At 41.6% G+C, this 15323-nt stretch overlaps 1 protein-coding gene across 5 annotated transcripts in view; it reads left to right on the plus strand.

Moving 5' to 3' along the window:
* ARHGEF1 (Rho guanine nucleotide exchange factor 1) overlaps nt 1-15323 on the plus strand; it is a 162308-nt gene that overhangs the window by 104163 nt on the left and 42822 nt on the right. For 3 of the 5 annotated variants that reach the window (XM_089687347.1, XM_089687344.1, XM_089687349.1), the window contains 6 exons: nt 2962-3067; nt 6973-6984; nt 11295-11477; nt 12857-13035; nt 13474-13617; nt 13699-13781. In XM_089687347.1, coding sequence (XP_089543473.1) covers nt 2962-3067; nt 6973-6984; nt 11295-11477; nt 12857-13035; nt 13474-13617; nt 13699-13781 — 707 coding nt within the window. The remainder of the gene's footprint in view (nt 1-2961; nt 3068-6972; nt 6985-11294; nt 11478-12856; nt 13036-13473; nt 13618-13698; nt 13782-15323) is intronic. The other 2 variants (XM_089687346.1, XM_089687348.1) reach the window with 2 other exon arrangements.

Below are 15323 nucleotides of genomic sequence, written 5' to 3' on the forward strand. Positions count from 1 at the left end.
ATTACCAAACTTGATTTTGGAAAAAAAAAAAATGTAGCACTGGTCCAAGTTTATCAAAAAGCTTGTCCTTTTTAAAAGACATATTGATAGTATTTTGGATGAATCACTTAGCACCTTTTAACATTGTTTCTTTTTTTATTATTATTATATCTTTTATTACATTTTTCCAGTACAAAAAATGCGAAGAACCTTGTACACGAACACTTCACCCCACCCTTCCTCCCTCCATTCCCCCCTCCATTCCCCCCTCCAGTTACCCCTGTCTATCCTATTTCCTAGTTTCTATCTGCTCTCATGCTTATCTGTCCATATCTATATCCCTTCACCTCCTACCTCCACTCTCTCTTTCAGATACTCTGTCAAACTCTCTCTAGACTTGTCACCCTAACCTCCAACCAGTTCCGGATATCGTTTAGATGTTTTAAAGTCTAACCAACTACTCCACGTTTTCCTAAATGTTTATGTTTTATCCTCCTCTATATGATATAACTCCTCCATACTATATATATTTTGAACTCTGTTTATCCTATCATTTATTCTTGGGGGCTCTGGGGCTTGCCAAAGCTTGGGAATCAAGCCCTTGGCCGCACTGAATAAATTATATAATACCCTATTTTTATGCAGTTTCATTGAAAGGTCAAAATTTTAAAATAAACACATCCACGGGTCTTTCTGTATGGTGATCCCACATATTTCTTGAATATATTGGATTATTTCCTTCCAGTACTCCTGTATTTTAGGGCAATCCCACCATATATGTGCCATTGTTCCCTTTTTCCCACAACCTCTCCAACATAATGGTGAAACATCTACTTGTTGTGTAATATACCATCTCGCCAAACATTTGTAATTTATTTCAACTGTGCTCATATTCATCACTTCATGTGTTAATTTAAATATTTTATTCTTTTGTTGCTCATTCAATTCTGTTCCAAGTTCCTTTTCCCATTTTTCAAGAACAGGGGAGGATCAACTCCTTCCATATCTATAAGGATCTTATAAATCCTAGAGGTGGCTTGTTTTGGAACTGTGTTTACGTTCAACAGTGTTTCAAATGGATACAGATCCTCTGATGTCCTCAGTGGTAGTGGGAGCATTGAAACTAAATGACCTAACTGACAATACTGCCACTCATCTAATGTGAAAAAGAAATCTTTTTTCTTCTTTTAATCTGAAAAAGTGGGCAATTTCCCTTTATTCAATATATCCTTCTGACGTGCGTTTTTATCTTTAATCCATTTCCCGGAAATATTATCCTTCCCTGGAAGGAAGTACTCCTTTCCCACCAAGAGAGTCAATACTGAATTATATTTCCATCCCTTTTGCTTGTATAATATATCACAAACTCTTAAAACTTTCTTTGTTGACAGATTAGTACTCACATCCAATATACGAAATTTATGTGGTATCCAAACAATCTTCCCTAACTGTGCCTTAGTCAAAATCCCTTCCGTATTTACCCAGCTTTTCCCTTATAAATTATATGTCCAATCTACTATTGGTGATAATATCACCATTAAATAATATTTCCTAAAATTAGGCAAACCCAGTCCTCCATTCCCTTTTGCCCTACACAATACCTCATACCTAATTCTTGGTTTCTTATTTGCCTGTATAAACCTAAGTATAATCTTCTTTATTATCCTAAAGAAAGACCCCGGTAGATGTACTGGGAGCATATGAAACTTATTCCTTAAATATAAGGTGAGAAGATGTGAGTTTAATAAAGGATGAAATATTGGGGTAGATATACTAAAACCGGTGCACTTAGAATCTGGTGCAGCTGTCCATGGTAGCCACTCAGCTTCTAACTTCAAGTGGTTCAGTTAAAAAATAAAAATGGAGCTGCACCATATTTTGCACTCTCCAGCTTTAGTAAATAACCTCCATTGTCTATAAAAATCTATAAAAATGACTTCATTGCGGAGATCGTTTTATAGGATCTATAGGATGTCCTGTGCATAGCATTATTTGCCAACCTCCATTGCCAAGATGGTTTAGGTCAGCTTTCCCAAATCTATGGATTGCAGTAGCAAGAGCAATATAAGTTAGTGAGAATATTTTTTAATCATCTAGTTCTTTTAAAGATACCCTGTAACCAACATAAAAAATGTCAAAATAAAACACCAAAAATCTGATATTTTTGCTTTTATCTGCTTGCATTGTGCTTTTAAAGGCTGCTAGAACATTTGACTACTTCAGGAGTTAGTTCCCTAGTGCAGCCCCTCCCCCTTTCACATGATAGCTTTCTTCTCTTCTGGGAGTGTCTAATTACGTTCTTTGCTGGCTCAGCTGCTTCACTCCCCCTACATAACCTTTTATGGAGCAGCCAAAGGGGCGTAAAGGTAAATGCAGTCATTTTCAACCAGGGTTCCATGGAACCGTAGGATTCTTTCAGACATAGCTAGGTGTTCCGTGAACTGTGGTTGGTTGACTTCCCATCTGATGGTGTCTTTATCATTTCATCGCCAGTGTTGCTTGGCAGAGCCAGCAGCATGACGCCAATGATCTCTTTATCTGTCCATAAGGATGGCATTCTGATCAACACTGTAAGGGCTGCATTCTTCTCACTGACTACCAATGTCAGGAGCAATTATTTAATTTGTTGGTGTTCCCCAAGACCTTCCAGAAGACAAAATTATTTCAAGGGTTCCTCTGGAAAAAAAAAAGGTTGAGAAAAGCTGCTACGGAATTACACTTGAGTGACAGTTCTGCATCTGCTGACATCACGTCCAAGATGGTGGCACCCAGCAGCAGACTCTAGGCTTTCTAAATATAAACATTCTTGAAATGGATCGTCTGGCAGCATGAGCTCTTCAAACCTGCAAAGTGGATTACAAGTTTTGTAAATCAGAAAATCAGACTCAGAAAAGACTGTTAGTCATGCCAGCTTGTAGTAAAAGTGGCTAATTTAATTCTTTAAAAAAAAAAAAAACATTCTGTTTTTGTCTTCTTTTACAGTGTCTGATGGAACCTCCTCCTTGGATGTCACAGATATCTCCAAAGGGTCTCCAACCACAGAGCTGTGCCCAACAGACCAACAAGAGGACAGTGCTGAGAATGACAGGTAATAACGTTTGTAGAAAGCGTGTTATGGCGGTGTCGCTTTCGATTGTGCCATTACCATCCCCTGTCTGCTGACTGGACCTGTCCAAAGTCCACAACCTTTCTATAACTTCCTGCTTATAGCCTACCTGCAGACACTTTTTTTAATTTCACAGAGTAGGAAAGAATTATAATTTCTGTTAGATCCCTGTAGACTCATGTCAACAGGCATTGTTTTCCTAGCATTTGATTTACGCTTGGAACAAACCTCAAATGCAGGCCAGAAAAATCCCATGAACCTTACTGGAGTAGTACACATGGCATTTTGAGACTGCTTTTGAGCTGCTTTGCTTTGCATTGTGCTGCATTTCGTTGGACTTTGCAGTTCCTATTAAGGTGCGCTTGAACAGCAGGCAAAGCAAATCAGTCTTTTCTTAGCTTGTAGTATTGAGTCACTTTCAACTGGACTTGTACTGTAATGTTGATTACAGAGCATGTCCAGTTGTATGTGACAAAATACTAAACTCTGTGCCATGACCTTGATAAATGAGAGCCATCACAGACCGTTTTTTCTTTCCAATTCAGTATTTTCCATTTGAACACAGCATTTAATTAGAATGCCCATTGACATGAACCTTGTTTCTGTCTGTGTTCCCATTGCAGAGATTTGCCCTAATGTCCTGTTCCCATGATACCCAGACAAAAATATGTGGGAGTGCAGTTGACACCAGAACATAAAAAACAGACAGGATCTTCAGAAATCCTAACCCATCTGTACTCTACTAAAATTATGTTTTGCCTGCGTCCCCATTAGATGCAGACAGCAGTAAAACCCTAATAAGAGGTAGGGGCAAGGCACTGAAATGGAGGGGCCTCCATTTTGTGGCCTCTCCACAAAATGAGGGTCCCTCCCAAACAGGAAGTCACCCAAATTAAGTAATATATGCATAACTGAGCTAGAAGGAGCTCAAACAAGTGTTTTCCGAGTCCAAAAGTATTTTCTTGAGCCAACAAATGACCAGAAAGAAAAAGGCAGCCAACGTGTTTGGGTGGCCAAAACAATCCCACTTTGTCTGGGTTTTTGTGCTTAAAACAGTGTCTACTGGTCAGAATATGGACACATACAATATTCAGGGCAATATTTAATGTGTAAATGCCCATGTAAATGCAGAGTAGCAGTCCTAATGAATGGGAATCATTTTGGCCCCTGAAACATGTTGGCTGCCTTTTTCTTCTTGGTCATTTGTGGAATCAATTATGTGCTTTTGGACTCTAAATAACATTTGTTAAATGCTCCTTCTGCCTCAATTTAGCACTAAAACCCTGGAAGACACTCTGTCCCTTCCGCAAAACAATGTAACAAGTTTTGTCTAGAGCTGGGCTCTCCAGTTGGCTAAGCACAGTGGTTGGGGACCTCGCCATTCATATATAGACTCAACTTGCCTTGCCTGGCTGCTTTGGATCTAGTCATTCCTTTCCGGCGCTTTCTTCCTTGCCTTCTAGCTTATATTGTATTTCATTTTACATTCAAGCGTTGAATGGCCCTGCTTCTTATCTTATTTGCACTACTCCTGAACCTGCTCACCAAGAAGTGCTGATTCTCCAGAGAGGTTCAGTCTGCATTCATCACCTTGCTTATCTGAAGAATCTGCTGCAACGTTCAGAGCACTTCAGATGTAATAATCTCCTGCCCAGCATGCCTGCCTATTCCTACTTCCATTCTGCTTCTTTGTGGACATGGCCCAGGCAAACGTTACCCCCTGATGAATTGATGTTTTGTTTTGTGCGCCCGTGCAGCAGCCTCTTACTCCTGTCCATTGTGCACCTACCCTGCGCGCTTTGCAGGGTCTCGTGTCGCAGCCGGTGTCTTTTGTTGGCTTTTTTTTGCCAGGTCCTGAATCATCCCTTTGCATGTTACCTTTCTTTTTCCTATACCTTTTTATACTTTTCCTATTTTTTCCTTACATGTCATCCCATTGTTATCTGGTAATGCTTTTAAATTCTAATGTAAACTTACTAGTCAATTTGATATGATTAGGCAGGGAGGTATAAAAAAATACTTCTATGAGCTCTAGAAGTTACATTTTGAAACTCGTTACACTTGTCATGAGTAGATGCCACTGAGTCTAGAAAATCCAATCTATCTGTGCATAGAACATTGAGGGTCTTGTAGATGTTTAGATGTAGTTCTGCATTCTGTTTTACATTAAAATGGACCTTCGCCCTTTTTGTTCCTCGTTCTTGCCCCCCTTGAAGGAGTAAGCTGAAATCAACCACCTCACTTAAATTACTTGAAAGGGGACACTGGTGCGTGGCCTCGGCCACCGCAAGCCATTACAAATCCACAATCCCACAATTTGTTATAATAGATGGCCCAACATGGACACTAACACATTTCAGCCATTACTGGCTATAAAGCATTATGTCCTTATCATGCTGAATTTTAGCTTTCTATAAGAAACAATTGAGTACTGTCCGTGATACTTTTTTTATTTGCACTAACATACAATTTTGAGGACAAGCTTTCGGGGAGTGTCCCCTTCTGCAGGTCCAAGCAGTACTGATCACAAAGTTATAGCAGAATGTTAGAAGAGATGTAGGGGATGGGAAAAAAAAAGAGAACAGAGATAAGACACAGCAAAAGCAAAGTCTGGGGGGGGGGGAGACAACACTCACAGAGGCAGTCATGCTTGAGGTGATAGTCATAAAACTGTTGGATAATGATTGAGGAATCCCATGTCCAAATTCAGGCCGTTATCTCTTGTGTCAAATAGAATTATCATTCTTAGTTCAAAAGTTTTTCTTTCCTGAATGGATTTGAAATTTCCTTTAAGAATTAAAATATTGAGGTCTCCCAAAGTGTGGTCTGGTTGTGCGAAATGGTGTCCCACAGGTGTGCAAAAGTCATCTTCTTTCTGTTCCTTGATGGTATGTCTGTGCAAATTCATCCTTGTTTGCAACTTCTGCCCTGTTTCACCAACATAAGATCCTTTGCTACATTTTCTGCACTGGATAAGGTACACAGGTAAGGTTAGTGCAAATAAAAAACGTATCACGGACAGTACTCATTGTTTCTGCCGCAGATGCACTAATACGGCTACAATCACCTCAAGCTTTCTATAATAACCTATATCTGAGCATCCATACTGGAGTGCCAGGTTTTTCTGTACCCCTCCCTCTTACACAAATTCAGAACCTTCAGTTTTGGAAATATATATATAACCTGTTTAGTGCTGCAGCCCAAGCAAGGATAACTTGGGGTCCCCTTTTCTATCTGCCCCCTGGGATGTCCACCTCACACATCCCAAGGGCAGTGTTTTGCTGAGGGTCAAATGCGCACCATAAAGGCATTGCTCCACTCCAGGCAGAGACCCTTTCTATGCACACCTGGGGATTCCCACGCACGCATACACTTGACAAAGGTCTCTACAAGGTCCCAGATACTTCAAACCAGTGGTGTGTGCGTATGTGCACAAGAATGCACCATGCATGTACGTATGGGCCGTAGGTCTCTGCCAGGTCTTTGTTCAAGAGCCTGTACAAGCATAAAGAAACAAGAAGGCTAACACTGTTTAACATAATTGATTATTTTTTCCAACCTACTTTGGCTTTATACTTTTAAATGTGGATCCTGTGCTACCTTTGTGCCATGCAGCTGGTCTCGTCCCATACTGACTTGGGTGTCTTGTCGTAACATGGTCCTAGGTGTTGTTTGTTGTCTTTGGACCACCTGCTTGATGTTTGCTTTGCGTTACAGTGCTGGTTTCATGGTAACCTCTCCGATGTTCCATGTTCCGTTGCTCAATGTACTGGCTATAACACAGGGATGATCCTCGGGGCTATGATGCCTTTTTTTCTGCTAAACATTTGGCCAAAATTTTGGGCTGTTTGTTGGAAATATTTAACCCTTACCTGCTCTGTTTACAGACGGAAGAAAAGGTCAGTGCATGTTGAGACTTTTACATCCGGGGAGATTTCATTGTTTTCCTAATGGCTCTGTATAGAGCATGGCTAAGTATTAAAACCCTTACGCTGGTTTTTCCTACTTGCTTGCTCTGTCGGTCTGCAAAAATCCAGTTATTAGGCCTTCCCGGTCAAATGCCTTGGCTAGGTGAAATCTAGACCCAAGAGCAAATCTACCTGTACTTTTTTTTTTTTTACCCAGTAAATTTTAGAGGGCACCATTGTTTTGCACAAGCAGACAGGCTACTTGTGCAGTTTAATCAACATCCCTGTTCTTGCCTGAGGTGAGTGTGGTTATTCCTGCTGGATAGATTTAACATCCTTCTATCAGATATAAAGATAAGCTTGTCCCATTTTCTGCCTTGGAAAACAGTGTTTTTTTTGTTGAATTAAAGGTGCACGCAAGCTAAATGAGAACTTTTAGCATTTAATTTCACCCAGTCCTTGAATTAACACGACCCCTATAGCCCTGCGCGCTCCCAGCACACATGTCCTGTGCTCACGGAAAAGTCCCGATCTCCTCTTGCGATAGGGATCTTTCCCGATCATGTGACCGCCGTGACAGGAATCACGGCGGTCACATGACCCTAAAACCCTGCCCTGCCTCCTGGCTTCTGAAACCCTTAAAGGGACTGGAGGCGCCGGCGCCAAGGGGTTAATTTTGTTCCATTTGTTCTTTCGGTTTCATTTTTTTTTTTTATTTGCATTCACATTTTTCATTATTATACAAATTGTGCTACAAATAAAATGGAAACCTATTGCAATAAATACGGTAAGGTATAAAAGTGAAATAGTATGATGATTCCTACTTATTGTGTTTGGGTTGGATGGAGGTGGATCCTTCAGAATCTCCGAATAATAATATAACAAACCCAAAATTAATTTCGTTCCATTTGTTCTTTCAGATATTGTTCAGTCAGCTCATTCCAATTCCCTTTGTAACAGATGAACATAATGAAAGAATCCAAAATTAATTTGGCTCCATTTGTTCTTTTGGATATCGTCCAATCAGCTCATTCCATTTTTCTTTGTGGGTTGGACTAGTCAAATTCGAATATATAAAACTAAACTGAATATACAAAACAAATTCTGAAAACGAATCATTCTGACGTAGTGAATATGACAAAGAAAAATTAATACCGTAACGAATGAATTTGAAACAAAACACATTTTTTCATTCAGGAAGTTGAAAATAAGTGAGCGCTCAATCAACACAGGGAATAGCGACCATACACCAAAGGCACCATATAAGACCTTTAGGTAAACAGTAATATACTAAAAGGGTGCAGCGCTGGTAAAAATCACAAATATAATGTATATATGCTAAATTCATATATAGATAATTAATCATCAATAAGGTGATATTGTGCAAATTCATATGCAACTAGAATCTGTGACTAATATTGCAAAAAAAAATAAAAATAAATTTTGAGCATACCAAAAGGTGACAGTGTGGTTGAAATCACAGATGGACGCATAGACGTCCACAAATTAATGAGCCATGTATATAAATAGATAAGTAAGGTGACATTGTGCAAGCATGTATGCCACTATATTATGTGGCTAATATCGTGAAAGATCTATAACCAATCTAAATGAGTCCAAAAAATGTGAACAGGATCGCTGATGATCTTCAGGCGTCCAATAACCGGAAACGTGAAAAAGGTGAGAAAATAAGGTAAAGACTGCGCACTCACCAGATACGCAATCTTTATGCGCATTTGTATATCATAAAAACGCATCAGACGCCCTCACATAGGTCTGGTCAGATCTGGTCATGTAGCCTCCACTGCTTCATAATCCATACTCCAATAGCATACGCTCTGCAATCATGATGAGCTCCCACAGGGGCTCAAAAAACAGAGGAAGCCAATAGTGTAGTATGTCAAGGATATTTATTCCAAAGTTCAGGCAGATGGGTATAAAAGAGTAATACTGACCAAAACAGGATGGCCGCCAGGACTGCTTGTGGTGCCGGCGGTGTAGCGTCAATCAGCTGTAGCTATACTCTGACGCATTTCAAGCTATGGCTCGTAGTCATAGGGATTCAGCTTTTTTCAGTTTTTTTTGTTTTGCAATATTAGTCACAGATTCTAGTTGCATATGAATTTGCACAATCTCACCTTATTGATGATTAATTATCTATATATGAATTTAGCATATATACATTATATTTGTGATTTTTACCAGCGCTGCACCCTTTTAGTATGTTACATTTTTTCATTGTGCATAGCTGTAGACTAGACAAAGGGGAGGCTAGCAACCTACCCAGCCAGGAAGTAGGCAGGTGTGTACAGCAGCTTCCACGCATCACTTTGCGAAGGAGAAGAGTGGAGTACGTTGTGGCTTAGGATGGCGGCATCCTTAGTACCTGCCTGGGACTAACCTTTGCCAACATCCTGCTGATCCATTTGAATGCTCACTGCTGGCCATGGTGCCATTATCACTAATATCGTTTCACTTGCATGGCCGGTGTGTTGTGATATTTACCTGTGAGTTCATATGAAAGTTCAACATTTAACAGGTTTTTTTTAATTAAATACATTTAGGATATTACTTTAGGTCAGTGCATTTTCCCGTGATCATAGAAGGACATAATGTAATTGCATGGCTCCCAGAACTTTGGAGTCTAACGGTGTAGATCAGCTCTTCACGTAGGCCAAACAAGATGCTGTATGAAACTGTATTTTTTTAGATTATGTAGCACAGATTAAATGTGAATATTCTTATTTAACCACTTGCCCTCCTGAGGATTTGCCCCCTTCCTGACCAGGCCATTTTTTGTGTTACGGCGCTGCGTTAACAATGATTGCGCAATCATGCAACGCTGGCACCAAATTAAATTTACATCCTTTTTTCCCCACAAATTTAGCTTTCTTTCGGTGGTACTTGATCGCCTGTGCGTTTTTTATTTTTTACGCTATAAAAAAAAAAAGTCTGACAATTTTTAGAAACAAATAATATTTTTTACTTTTTGCTATTAAGCAGGAAAGTAAAAAAATAAAAAAAAAATCAAATTTTGTCATAAATTTAATATAGTGATCAGTGCTAAAAAAAAGTACTGACACTGTGTTTATGGCACTGGGCAGGAAGGGGTTAATATGAGGGGCGATCAAAGGGTTAACTGTGTGCTGGGAGTGTTTTACTAGGGGGCGGTGTCAGTGTGCTTCACTGTAATCACACTGCTTTGGATGTGCACAGCCATCCAAAGCAGTGTGCCCGAGCTGACGGAGGAGAACTGTTGGTAAACAAAACAGTTCTCCTCCCCGTTGGAGATCCATGGAAATCACCGGGTGCTGGCGTGTAATCACCGTCCGGGACCCGATGATTGACAGCTGCGGTCGCGAATGGCGGCATGGGTAGGGCGCGCATGTGGCTCACATGCGCCCCCTACCCGGAGATGCAAAATCATGTATATATACGTGATTTTTCGCACCCATGACACCCTGTACCAGTATTTCTGCTATAGGGTGGTCAGGAAGCGGTTAAAGTTGATCTTTAGGCAAACAATATTTGAAATGAGTGTTTTCACTGCCAAAGGATTTTCAATTCTGCTGAAGTAGTCCTGAAATTTACACAGCTCTGCCAGATAGCAGTGCCAGACTACTGACCTGACTTACAGTATCTCTTTTGCAGTTAAGAAATGAAGCCTGGTCACCTCCTGCCCCTAGCTGTGATTGGACAGTGAAGGAGAAGCAGAAAAGCTCATTATTCAGCTTTCTACTTTTCTCCTGTTCTCGCCATCACACCTGATTGGCCTTTAATGCTGCCCCTCCCTCTCCCAGGCTGCCGTACATGTTATTACAGGAGGCTTATCTCAAGTCAAATTTAGGTCTTTACACTAGCTTCTTTAAAAAATACATTGAATTTTTTAATGAATATTTGGAGATCAGTTTCATTTACTGTTGCACTATGCAAAAAAAAACCCCAAAACAACAAAAAAAATTATATTTTAATTCTATTACCAGTTTCGACCCCATTGAAGCTTTTTCTTAGGCAGCTATCAATTGTTGCCTTAGACCATCTTCCTGCACTCAGCAGCATTCCTCTTGGCTCTACATTCCCGCTTCCTTTCTTTCATATTACCCGTTTGCGCATCCCTTTTGCAGCCACCCTCTTTTACGCTTCTCATCTATACATAGCACCCCCTCCCATTCTGTACTATATACAGCTGCGTCTGTCTACCCAACCATTGCATGTCTGCTCTCACCACCACATCTTCTCATCTTCCTCGTTGGGTACGTGACGCGGAATCTCACTACAAATCTTTGGTGCGACATGGACAGGAACTCTAGTAAACTGGGCCGCTCAGAGAGCCTACGAGTTTACGAGCGCAAGCGTTCCCAGCGGGGCTCGGCCAAAGGCAAGCAGGCGCGGTCTCGCAGTGACGTGGATCTGGAGGCTGCAGCCCGAGCTAACGACATGCAGCTCTCTTCAAGCAAATCCAGCTCTAAACCAGGCAACTTCACGTAGGTTTGGAGGACAATGTGCCTCAACATGTGGAATGACTCTCCTGTTTATTTCTAATGGCATTCCCAACGCTACTTGTCCCAACAATAATGTTTTTGCATGATTTCTAGTGTACCTGTTGCTTATACACTGCTAGTGTGGACATTTTTATAGTAGCAAGATTTCAAAGCTGTTTCATGCAATGTCAGCATCAAACGTTTATGGTAAAATTTAATTAAACTCTGAAATCGCTGCCTGCAGGTTGTATGAGTGACAGGTACCCTTTTAAGGGATGTCTTGACCAGAGATGCTTGTCCTTCTTTGTGGCTTTGGCCCCAGTAGTCAGATGACCATTTTGTTGGAATCCCAATTGTCATTTTGATATATTTTATGACTCCTAATTCTGTGGTCCTAATGTACAAATGGTGCCCTCTGGTCTAGACTATTTTCTTTTCCCTCAGCAAACTGCAATGATGTCAGGTAGGTATGAGATGTTCCACTCTCTGTTGTGCATGAGCTATCTGGGTATATACAGCACCTGCAAATACATTCAGAGGTTGCTCACCATTCTTTACCAAAATGGTTGCATGTTTCAGAACGCAGATGTGTTTAATAAGGTTGAAAGCAGTAAGCTGTAGTAACAAATCAGATTGCAGTTTAGTGGTGTCCATCTGGTCAAGACGTGGGGTGGACGGGCGGACAGACGGCGCGGGGTGGACGGGCGGACAGACGGCGCGGGGTGGACGGGCGGACAGACGGCGCGGGGTGGACGGGCGGACAGACGGCGCGGGATGGACGGGCGGACAGACGGCGCGGGATGGACGGGCGGACAGAAGACGTGGGATGGACGGGCGGACAGTGAGATGCGTAGACAAAGATATTTGAGATGGGTAGATAGATATGCATTTGAGGTGAGTAGACCCACACAAACACATAGGATATAGGTAGACAGACAGACATAAGACATGGCTAGACTGCCACACAGACATATGGAGGTGGGTAGACAGACAGGCATATGAGATGGGTAGGCAGCCGGACAGACATGCGAAATGGATGGACAAACAGATAATCTAGATGGGTCGACGGACGGACATTTGAGATGGCTCGACAAACGGACATGTGTGTCGGGTCGACGGACCCGACGTTTAGGTTGGGTGGACGGACAGACTGGAGATGGGTTGACAGTAAGACATGAAACAGAGAAGGAAGGACATATGAGATGATCAAGCAGACATATATGATGGATGGGGACACATACTTGTGTGCTGGGTAGACACAGATACCATAAACTAAAAATAATTAAAAGATATGTAGATGGCTTAGGAGGTTGGGAAAGATTTGTTGCTGTGTTTGTTTGCACTGGTCCCACTTTTGTAACAATAAAACATCTCTATTCCAGTCCTGAGCCTGGAGGGAGTGCGGAGGGTCCGCCGTCCTTTCTGCTTCCCCAGTCTGAGGAGACTGAGCCGCGCGTTTTGGAGAGCGAGAATGACCCCCCAAACTGGAGGGATCTCGTCCCCCCTGAAACACTCCTCAGGCTGACGAAAAGCGAAATCAAGCGGCAAGAGGTCATCAATGGTACGATACACTGCCATCTTATATTTTTTTCCAGCTGGTTCACATCTTAAGTACATTGGTGCAAAGCCATACACACTCCTACCATAGAGGGAACCCATACACTTCATCAAGATTGGTTAGTTATCTCATCTGGGGAGTGTCTCTTCAGAATGTCTCTGGAACTCTATTTAGATGGAGATGGTGTTCTACAGAATAATTAGTGAAACCATCAATATATTTTACATTTTATCAGCAAGATTTTCTGCACAGGATTGCAAGTGATTCAAATGTCTATAACGCTACCAGTACTGTTGCCCATAGGGGCAAGCTAGTTATGCCATGAGCTATATAAATGAGTCTTCAGATATATAGGTTCTAGTTGGAGTTCTTGGAATATGGCTGGAAATGTACTGGACGATTTTGCACCCTCCTGATCTTCTTTTCCCTTGTCTTCTGCAGAACTGTTATTCACGGAGCATGCTCATGTCCGGATGCTGCGTGTCCTGCATGACATCTTCTACCTTCCCATGCAGAATACATGGATACCCAACATGGAGCTGGAGAACATCTTCCCCAGTCTGGATGACCTCATAGAGGCTCATGGTGAGAATGTCAACCCCCACACCCTCCTCTGTATCTCTCCCATTCCCTTTTGCTCATTGTGTTCTGTATCCATTGTACTAGCCTTGTTCCTGGAAAACTTGAAAAAGCTGCGTCTGGAGAACAATTCCATAATCCAGGAGATTGGGAACACGTTCCTACAGCGGGTGAGTAGAGGGACTTCCTAATGTATGATTGCCCATCCACATCAGTATGTTGTAGTTGTCATTGATGTGGAGGTGAAGAACAGAGGGGTTGATTTAGCCAACCTGGAGAATGCAAAATCTGGTGCAGCTTTGCATAGAAACCAATCTGCTTCCAGGTTTTTTTTTTTTTTTGCAAAGCTTAATTGAACAAGCTGTAAATTAAAAGTTGATTGGTCTCTATGCAGAGCTGCACCAGATTTTGCACTCTGGTTTTAGTAAATCAAGCCCACAGCGTGAATCCCACTGCAAATGAACACAGTAAATATGCAATCAGATAGACATTACATCAAGTGCCTCCATTCTTACAGTATGACAGTACCTCTTACAGGTGTACCCCGGTTTACGAAATTAACCCCCTCTCGCCGGTGCCTCCTGGCCCTTTCAGATGCTGGGAGGCGGGGCGGGTGGGGCATGGTTTAAGGATCATGTGACCGCCGTCACAGCGGTCACATGATCGGGAAAGGTCTCGATCGACAGAACAGACCGGGACCTTTCCGTGAGTACCGGACGTGTGCTGGGAGCGCGCAGAGGCGCGCGCTCTCAGCACACATGTTTTTTCTTACATGAACACAAATGTGCGGCCGCTCGGCATCTAGGTCCAGACGCCGGGAGGCCGCACATTTGTGTGCGGCCGGTGTAAAGGGGTTAATTTGTTCTGCAGGACTTTTCGTATTGCGAAAAATTCGTAAAACTGAAACACGGTTCCACATAGGAATGCATTGAAAACCTATGAATCTGTTCTGGAGGTCAGAAAAATTAAAAAAAAATATATATATATATTTTATCTGTACAAAACTCTTTATAAAGTGCACTTTAAAGGCATAGTACTGTACAGGGAAATGATTAAAAAAAAAATTTGGAAATGTATTGAAAACCAATTAATCCGTCCGTATTGCAAAAAAAATGAGTAAACCTAGTCATTAATTCATAAGCCGAGGCATTATTTTCAATGGATTTTCATTTGTAAACCGAAAATTACATTAACCGAGGCATTTGTAAACCGAGGTACGTCTGCATATATGTATGCATGTGTGTGTATGTACAGTATATATATGTTAGGTTCAATGCACTCAGTAATCAGCACCAAGTAACAGACCTGATTAGATACACCTCTCTCTCTCTCTCTGCAAAGCAGGGAGAAGAAACAGAGATATTTAGTAAAAAGCAACACAAATTAACACTTGATTGCCCAAGATGTTAACCCTTTCATCCAGTCATTAGTACAGTGTATAGCATTATCACTGATCACTGTATTAGTGTTGCTGGGGATGTCCGTGGCAGTTATTCAATTCCCCCTCCAGTGTCAATTAGTGTCAGATTGTCCACCACACTGTCACAGTCCTGCTATAATTTGCTGATCACCACCATTAAAGAACAATTCTAGTGTATATACTTGGAATTTACTGATACCAATAGCAGTATTGGTATTGGTGCTGCTACCGAGTATTTTCATGAGTACTTGTCCTTGTAAAAATGATCCTGATACCCGAAACCCGTACTTTG

This window comes from Staurois parvus, unplaced genomic scaffold, assembly GCF_062004578.1.
Source record: "Staurois parvus isolate SC_StPar_1 unplaced genomic scaffold, SC_StPar_1.0 ptg000423l, whole genome shotgun sequence".
Classification (NCBI taxonomy): Eukaryota; Metazoa; Chordata; class Amphibia; order Anura; family Ranidae; genus Staurois; species Staurois parvus.